General features: G+C 41.5%; 1 protein-coding gene across 1 annotated transcript; it reads left to right on the top strand.

Annotated features, from left to right (window-relative positions):
* The first annotated feature begins 2,635 nt into the window (after window positions 1-2,635).
* LOC135698831 (uncharacterized) lies at window positions 2,636-3,630 on the top strand. Its single transcript, XM_065218964.1, has 3 exons — window positions 2,636-2,652; window positions 2,708-2,998; window positions 3,066-3,630. Exons 1-3 carry the CDS (start codon window positions 2,636-2,638, stop codon window positions 3,628-3,630), a joined length of 873 nt encoding a protein of 290 aa, XP_065075036.1.
* The last annotated feature ends 6,074 nt before the right edge of the window (window positions 3,631-9,704 follow it).

Genomic DNA, 9,704 nt, shown 5'->3' with positions numbered 1-9,704 from the left:
CGAATTACTTAAATCACAGAGGTACTTGCCTATGCAAGCATGGTGGAAGACCCCCTTTCCACCACCAACTACAGGGCCGAGACGACTATGTTGAACGAAGGCGGCAGTAGGCGGGACTGTGTTGGGGCGATCGGGGACATCCATCAGGCTTTCTACGGTGCGTCTCGGGGGCATTGTTGATTCGTCAGATGAGAGGATTAAGTGGTGACTGTTATACTGGGTGTACCTAAAGGGGCTGGCATATCGAGAGGTGCTGGTGTCCCAAACGGTGTGCCCGATGGAGAGCCACCGGGAATAGTCTCTAAACCAGCAGTGAGTGCTGGGATATCAGGAGGTAGCCATACATTGTTTTTCGTCTGAGTATCCTCGAGTTCTCTGTACACAATACCCTGTGGCCAAGATTCAGGGTTTATCGGTGGATATACACCTACATTCTCGTTTTTTCCGTACATAAACATTTGTATTTGATTTTGATGTGGAATATGGGTGATGATATTAAGTTTACGTAAGGAAAACATTTAAACATTGAGAAATAAATTGCTCTATTTTGAGAAATACTTCACTTAGCAACCGACGAACCATTCTGATGGCCCACATTATCGTGCAGGGGCCGTAGGTTGGTAGGGCCTAGTATTGGACAGTTTGTTGTTTGTTATGTTCTTTCAGTTAAAACTGTATTTTGAACTTTTCTCTATATTAGAGTTAACTACCCCATTTCCGGCCTTTTAAGCACAACCCGCACTTAGTCTTTCTTAATCTAGCGCTGTTTAGCACCAAACGGAATGTTATTATTACTGATGGCTTCCAAATTTATTTACTTTTCCGTACGTACCATAAGATTTGATAAAGAGAAACCAATCGTTGAGATATTGTCAAAAGTCTAACACTGCTTCTTGACGCCAAACTCGGTCTACGGATTCTAAACTCGGCCTAACGCATTGAAACGCCAATGAATTGAATTCGGCCTATTAGAATGAAGATAAAAATTGATTCGGTCGGAGCGCTTCTTTTGTTTTTGGGAATAATGGGTGCAAACCTTCATATCACGCGTTCTCATTGACTTCGTTCGGTAGCTTATTAACTAAAGTATCGTACCAAACGCATGATAGACTTCTTAACTCTGAAATCATGGATTTATTTTAAGTTTTCTGCTCGATAGGCCCAAAATGGGCGATTAGGCCGAAGTAGTTCTCTACCCTATATCCTCTATTTTTTGGCGTTGAGTAATGGTGAGCTTTTAGGGTGTTCAACACGGATAACACTGGCGAGCTGTATGTTGTTTGGAACGAGGGTGACGCGCTTCGGTGAATGGACGTTCATGTGGGCTCTATGAAGCTCTACGAGCGCAGGACTCATGAGTTTATTTGGGTCATGGTGCAATTTCTCGTCGAGCCTATGGCTCATTGGGATCTTCACTCTAATTTTGTGAATCATATTCAACTACAGATACATGGCGTGATGGTGGGGTTTGTTGGGCTTCACGGATTCATATTGTGGGTCGAGACATCGTGTTGACTTTTTTTGGGCCGTTTGAGCATCAGGGTATGGATTGCGAGATAGTTTGGAGATCTCTGGATGTTTTTTCGCCAATAATATATCCCACATAGTTTAATGATGTCTAACTGTAGTCTACTTTTGCTTGACAAAATAAATAAATAATGGTTCAGGAGCAGGGTGCCTTCCATTCATTTTGACTAAAAAAATGTTTTAAGAAATTATGGGGTAATAAGATGTTATGAAAATATTTTGATTGTGTAAACAACAAGAAAAGATTGTTAAGTTTGTGCTTGACACATTATAGGGGAGGAGGGGCATAGTGAACAGGTGGGGCATAGTGAGCATCCCGCAGTTTTGCCCTTAATCTCTAGCTGCATGAAACAAATCAACTGGTAGTAGGTTCAATATCATTATGATATTGATCCTACCACCAATAAATTTGTTCCGAACGGCCGGAAGTCCAAGCTGGTGCACGGGATGCGCACTATGCCCCACCTGTTCACTATGCCCCTCTTATCCATACCTGCCAATTTTGCTACATGATAGTCGCAATAAGCGATTTTGTAATTTATCTCACCCACTCTTCGCTCTTCACTCTTCGCGAAGAGGCGATCAGAAAAACGCTCATTGTGACTCTGTCAAAGCTAAATTTGCAGGTTTGATGTGTCAAACACAAACTTTACAATTTTTTTCTTATTACTTACACTTACAAAATATCATCATAATATCTTATTATTCCATAATTTCATAAAACATTTTTTTAGTCAAAATGAATGGAAGGCACCCGGTCAGGAGTTTGCTCGGGACATGACGCAATTCCTTGTTGAGTGTGTTGAGCATCATGTTCTGAACTTTAGGATGATTTTGAAAATCAAAGATGTCTTGCTAACAATGTCCGTATTTTTTTTTGATCGTGTGAACTCAAATTGCACCCAAATTTAGTGTAACATGTTTCAAAAAATCAAAGAAAAATATGGTGTTAAAAAAATGCTGTATCTGAAAAACCGAAGCAATAAAAATCGCGTAAGAACAAATCCTTCGGATTCTGGTATTGTTTAAGCATCTTAGCAACCGTAGACTTTTTGTATGTCGAAATATACATGGGACTTCTATCTGTTGGCTGAGATTTTTTTTTACAATGGTTGTTCCAAAAAAGTAAGTATAATAATTTACTTTCTGCATTGTTCTACCCATAACTAAGTAATTTCAGGTCTTCCACCATCGAGACCACCACCGCCGCCAAGTGCCAGCATTCCGTGACGCCGTCCAAAATCCCTCGACCAGACTCCCGAAAAGATACATCACTATCTGATTTTCTAAAGCCATCCAGCGCTGCTCCGCGGACCGCAGTTTTTGATCTGAACGGTCGCATAGTGAAAAAATCATCTTCCAAAGATGACTGCCCCGTCGCAGTGCAAACTGCTGAAGCCACTGCCAATAAAGAAATCCTTTGTGTTCAATCTGAACCATTAGCCATTACCGACGACCATTTATTAAGGCAGTAAGTTGTTTTACTTAAGACATTTTAGCGCTTAGTAGCAACATTGTAACGGGGATTTAACTTTCAGGCAAGTCAGCCAGGAGATCCTGCAGCGAGATGGTTCAGTCACCATCCGAACCATCAAGACGGTCAGCTTGGATAATTCGACTACGGCAACACTAACGGAAATTTCTAACAAACCACCATCAAGCTTCCTGGTCGGTGACAATAGCTTTGACGGAAGCACCCTGCAGATATCTCAGAGTCAAGCGATATTCAATTACATTCACGAGGAAAATAATATGCCCAGTTCAACAAGTCGCGAGGGCGATCGTGTGCAGAAAATCGCAAGCCGGTGTAGTTTCGTTAACATCTGCGAGAAAGAATGCAGTGATCGTAAGCCTAAACGGGGCTTTCCGTGGGCGGCTTTTTGGAATGGAATTATGGCACTGATGATCGTGTTACTGCTTGCCATTACATTGCTGGTGAATTATCACCAATTGATGGCCATTTGGTATGGGTATGAATTGAAAAAGGATTTAACTGTCCCGATAGAAGAAAGTTACTTTGAGAAATGGGCCAACTTTTTGTTGAGATTCTGGATGGATGTGAAAAATTTCATAGTTCTGGACGAATTAAACGATGAGTTGTGAGGTATCGTTAATTGATTGAAATTGTGTGTATTGATGCTCTGTGAGCGTTTTAATAAAGATTCATTGTGCTGCTGAACTTATCTGTAAATCCTTGTGTCTTTTTTTTTGGCTATTATGTCCTTACATAATGGAATTTTACGCCATTGAGCGCATCCACTGTTGTTAATTGAGAGTTTAATTAGACCTGTTCTGCCGCTCATCCCAAGGGTCCCATTCCCGATTTTGTCAAAACTGATTTTTTTCAATGGAGATCGTTAGGCCTATTCTGCGCGGCGTGTGAGATGAGATAAAAGTGAAGTGACAATTGTCACCTCGGGTGAGGTAACTCTCCATTTGATTTGCACGGAGAGTCACCTCACCCGAGGTGACAATTGTCTCTTCACAAGTGACCTCACACGTCGCGCAAAATAGGCCTGGGTAGCTAATCGACGCTATGAAATTACTCCGAATGCCACTACCCCGAATAATAATAACAATAATAATTTGAGCAAGTTGCACATATCCGTAATTGGAGCAAGTCCTAGACCATTATTTGAGAGTATTGCTACCTCTGTCCGTTACTGTATTAACCGAGATGTGAGGTTGATCTTGGCCTCTAGATGGCAGTAGCACTACCTCCAACCATCGAGAACTGTGGAAGGATTGTTAGTTGGAGACTTACTTAAGAGAGAGAACTCTACGACCTCTCATAAGTTACACAGGAGTTTGGAGACTTGTTAGTGGGGAGGGTAAACTCTTAGGATACGTTCGGTAAACGTTGCTGGCAGATCTTTAATAGCAATGGGGATATAATAAGGCATAGTGAAAATTGCATAGACAATGAACGGGCCTAGGATTGACCTTTCGGTCTTCGGTTCAGTAAGCAGAAACGGTAACCCCTAAGCTACCAAGCCCCTTGGTATACTACCCCGAATCCATTTCCAAAAGTTGTTTATTTTTTTTTACTACTTGCTATGTCTGCATAGATACATCCGAAACCTTGTTACGTATAACTAACAGCAGATATGGATAATAAATGAGAACATTTCTGACTCTTGAGCAGGCTTGCGGCCATTTGTGCTATATATCGTGCTATATAAAGTTTCGGAATTATGAAATCATTAGATGATATGATGGTATTTTGCACTGTCAAGATACAAGAAAACATCGCAAAGTATGTGTTTGACACATGGGATGTAGAAATTGTACATTGCTGACCGTTATTACCAGCAGGTATGGATGTAGATTTTGAAATTTATCGGAAACGTTTAGCATTTCCTACGTGTCGTTAAATTCGAAGACCAGTTTGCAAGGAAGCATTATCAACATTTAGACCCTGCGCTTTAAGCGTATAGGGCATCGTTGTGTCAGGTTGGTAGTGGCACATTTCGAGTATGAGAGGGTGATTGCAGTTTGCTCAAAAGTGCCTGAGTAAAATGCAAGTACTTTCGATGATAACCCGTAGTTGCGATAGTGAAGCTTTTTATTTGATTTTGTGTGGGGGATGGGTTTCGGGTATGGACGGGCATGTATGTGATAATGTGAAGTTTACGTTAGGATAAATTTGAAACATTGAGAAATGTATTACGTCAGTTTGTGAAGTACTTCACTTCGCAACCGATGAACCATTCTGATGGCCCACATTACCGTGCAGGTGCCGTGGGTTGGCAGGGTCCAATATGGGATAGCTTGATGTTTTGAGCTTTATCTCTATATACTTTTCGGTGTTTCCTAGCAGATAATCATGGTGGTGTTCGCTGATTTAAAGAATAAATGGCGTAAACATTGAGCTGTCCATAGTTGGGCGTTGTTGAGCTTGTGGTACTTGCACAACATTTTATATGAGTACCCAAGTAACCATATAAACACAAAATAACTTTAAATGTAGGTTCAGAGTAAGACAATGTCCCTGCGATACGATATGGTTGAGTTAGTTGGGTATTCAGATGAAACTATTACTTAAAAAAGTAATACTGGATGTATCTCTTTTTCGTTCGCATGTGACACAAGGGGTTGGTTATTCCGCACAGTATGCCAAAAATACAGATGGGCACACCTGGGCACTTTCATTGGCACCCATGGTTAGAAAATTTCCTGATATTTATAGTTACTGGCAACACTGTACAATATCTGCGCCTGCTCTGTGCATGTGTCAAAATGTTAATCATTGTTGTTAACACAATCCAAATTTTGATTTCATAACTTCAACCGTGAATTTCCGGCGAAGTTCTGCCATGGATTCCTCACAGCGCACATATTTTCAAAACATTAGGATGAGCGAGGTCATCAAGGCGATGATCGTTGCCAAGTACAACCCATGTAGCAATTAGGGTTTTATGAGGGTTCTGAAGTCCATTATTTAGACTTGTAGAATGCTATAAAACCACGATAAAACTTGCAATGCTACTTGGGAACTGTAGTCTGGGGGTCATACTGGAGTTCTTCCGGATGGTGTTGTAGTCGCTACCGGAAGACTTTGAGATCGGAGAACCTCCACTCAAGACGATCGAACTGTTCAAATATCTGGTCCGGAAGGCTTTGATGTTTCAGAACAGTTTGATTGAAGTTGGCAAGGGAGTGGCATCGTTCCGGAAGCTGCATGAAAAGATGCTACTGTTGATTGGTCAGTTATTGGGCTTAAAGGTGAGCTCCTGAAAGTCGACATCGGTGAGTTGGTTAAAGGATAGGTTTAGCTCTCAGATACGACTTTGGTAACCCAGCGCTTGAAATAAAATTAAGAAGTCCCGGCTTGAAATGGCGGAGAAGAAGTCCCGGCGAAGTATAAAGTGACCGATGTTTTCCATGGTGCCCAGCGATTGGGGAGTTCGGTAACCATTTCAACATCGCGATGTTTGCAATAATCATCGTAGAACTGATTCGAACGCAGCTTTTCGAACTCTATGAGGTACGAATTGATTATGGAACCCGAGCCGCACAGAAGGTCGTAAGGGGATCGGTGTTCATAGAAAGGCCACCATCTGGCCGTACACGGTAAAAAAACATCATGTTCATGTAAAGTGATTTGCTGTTGAATTTGCACTACTTGCCAAACATTGCAATTCGATGTGCAAATCCCTTGGAAGAGATCATATCGAAGCACGATGAAATCAACAGCAAATCACTTCATTTTAGATTGGATTGCACATCATTGTTGATGTGCTGTGCTTTAAACTCGAAATGTCGACCATATTGATATTTACAATCTATCACTTTGAGTTTAAATAATTTATCCTTGGATTTAATTTTTGCAGAAAATGGGTTTAAATAAATATACAGCCTTGTTCATACTGCAAGCCTTGTTATTTGTTATTCAGGATATAACCATATCATGTTACTTATCTGAATAACACACTATTATTGAATACAGCAACAATCTCGTATTACTCACGCTCTAGAACGCAAATTATTTCGGGTGGAGATGGAGAATTATCGTTTCTCCCGCTTGACTTCATTTTTTGTTGACTTGCCATCTTCGCGAGTAATGTTTGTCATGTGATTTTTTGACATTTGCTTCCAAAAGCAAAACTAATGAAATTCAATGGATGAAAACAGTCGTGCCGATTCAAATGATAATCATTTTGATTTAAAGGTGTTGTACAATACATATTTTTCAACGACAAATCACTTTGTTTCAAAAGGCAAATAACTTGAAAATCACTGATAAATCACTTCGATTCGTAGTGCCGCATGACAGACTGAGTCAAGTGCAAGAGCATTTGGATTAGATGTGATAACTTTTTACCGTGCAGTAGTTTTATCAGTGGTCGTTTACCATGTTTGATTCTGTAATGCTTCACCACTTCGTTGATCAGCCTACCGAAATTCACTTCCTCGATTCGTTCCTCATCGTAACTGACATCGATAAATTGTTTGAAGGTAGAATCTTCATCGGTGTTTGCTTTCCAACCACTAGAAAGCTAGCGACGCATCTTTGACTAAGTCGATGGCTTTCGGGAGAAACACCTCCCGGAAGCGTTCATCAGAATCTGAAGAGCAGCTAGACCAGTTTCCTCTGATGATGCACGCTCGCTTCGTCTACTTACCACCGTCACCTGTGGTTCATCCGAGTCTTCATCATACTTCAATCCAGTAGAAGTTATTGTCCTGTCGGAAATTGGAAGTGCCTGCCCCGGAGAACGTTTTCACTCGAAGCTTCGATTCGGTGATATTACAATATTACTATATATCAAAAAATGGGGATGAGGAGGGACCATCAGGGCATTCAATTGAAGCAATTTGGCTGGGGAGAGAGAAGATGTCAACTCCCGGTTGCTAACATTTCGTGGATAAAAGGCAGGCTCTTCTCCCCATTCATTGGGCCATCTTCCTGTTGGATGGCTCGTTTTCTGACCATTGGCTGATTAAGTTGTTGGAAGTAGACTCTTAACTGTCCCAAGGAAATGACCCTTCATACAGCGATTTGCTGATGACAATCTGAGGTTATTAAGCTTGATAAAATTCAACAGTGAGGAGAGCTCAGCAGGGTAAGCTGGTACAACAGGTGCGACGCAGGAAGCACGAAATCCTGGGATTGAGTGAAATACGATGGCCGAACTCCCATTTTATTTTATGAACAATCCAATGTCATCACAGCATTGCTAATAATGTATATATAGCGCCGCCGGTGGTAAGCGTGATTACCTCTCACTCCAGCAGGCCTGGGTTCAATCCCAGTCGGCGCCGCCGGGATGTTCTGAGGCATAACATCTCTGATCACGCCTTCCTTCGGAAGGGAAGTAAAGCCGTTGGTCCCCGGTTCATGAGTTGATGGATCGATAGGTAGGGTCCAGGTGTGGCAGTTGCCTCCCTGGCGTCGGTAGCATTAGTGCTCAGCAAGGAAAACAAGATCGACGGAAAACAAATCAAGGAAAAAAAATTTTATCTATATCTTTTTCGGTAGGGTAAACGCTCCTATAGTAGCGGTACGTTAGAAGCGTTAGGTTCCTATAGATTTGTATGGAGACTCAATACACAACTATAGGAACCTAACGCTTCTAACGTACCGCAACTATAGGAGCGTTTACCCTACCATGGAGTCAACATGGAGGTGAAGTAAAAGTGAAAGCAGAGCAGCAAAATGGAGCACATGCGATACGACAATGGAGTGATACTCGTTACGAAAATACCCAGCGATGGGGGCACTCTGATGGACACAATACCCCACTTCTCATATTTATACAAAAATTGCTTAGTGCTTAGTGACTTACTCCTTGTATAAAGGTCAAAAGTTTGCGATGAAATTCATTCCTATAAGCGATTTAGACTAAATCTGTAGTATTTTACTATTCTAGCTATGTATTGCTACGACTTCTGGTTGTTTGGTTAGGCCGGACCGGAAATAGAAACCGCCACCTCCAGCATGGTCTTGTATTATAGCTGCACCTGTACCGACTGAGCTTAGGGAGGCCCCAATCCTTGTCCCACATTTCACAAATTCCTCGTAGAAATTAAATCCAGGATAATAATGGAAATCATGAACTTAGAACCTAGAAAATATTCTGGAGGATAAGAATTCGTTGCCCAAGTGTTGGTATAGGTACGTGGATGACATTTTTAGCATTGTCAAAAGGGAAGATTTCAAGACCAACAATTGAAATGGCCAAACCGAAGTCCGCAAAGGCAAACCAACATAATGGACAGGTAGGGGAAATTCTCCTCTACCCGATTGTGGTTTAGGTTTGCCAATGAAGGTTTCGGTTCGCGAGAAAATGGCCTTACAAGGTTTGTTTACAAAATGGAGTTAAGGCCATTTCAATTGTTGGTCTTGATTTATCAAAAATGTTGGAGGCCATAAGCAACGTTCACAAGGACATCAAATTTACTCACAAAGAAGAGAGAGGCGGCAAACTCCCCTTCTTAGATCTTCTCATCATCAGGGAAACGTCTTCGTTCAATTTCGAAATCTATAGGAAACCAACAAATACAAAGAGAGTCCCCCTAATTCTGCGAGTCACGTGACTCTCTGTCACCTCTAGCATGGTCTTGTATTATAGCTGCACCTGTACCGACTGAGCTTAGGGAGGCCCCAATCCTTGTCCCACATTTCGCAAATTCCTCGTAGAAATTAAATCCAGGATAATAATGGAAATCATGAA

This window comes from Ochlerotatus camptorhynchus, unplaced genomic scaffold (assembly GCF_037179485.1).
Source record: "Ochlerotatus camptorhynchus isolate MF236.1 unplaced genomic scaffold, CSIRO-AGI_Acam_v1.1 ptg000096l, whole genome shotgun sequence".
NCBI classification, from domain to species: domain Eukaryota; kingdom Metazoa; phylum Arthropoda; class Insecta; order Diptera; family Culicidae; genus Ochlerotatus; species Ochlerotatus camptorhynchus.
Note: the sequence above shows the minus strand (reverse complement) of the source record. Positions and strands in the feature narration are given on the sequence as shown.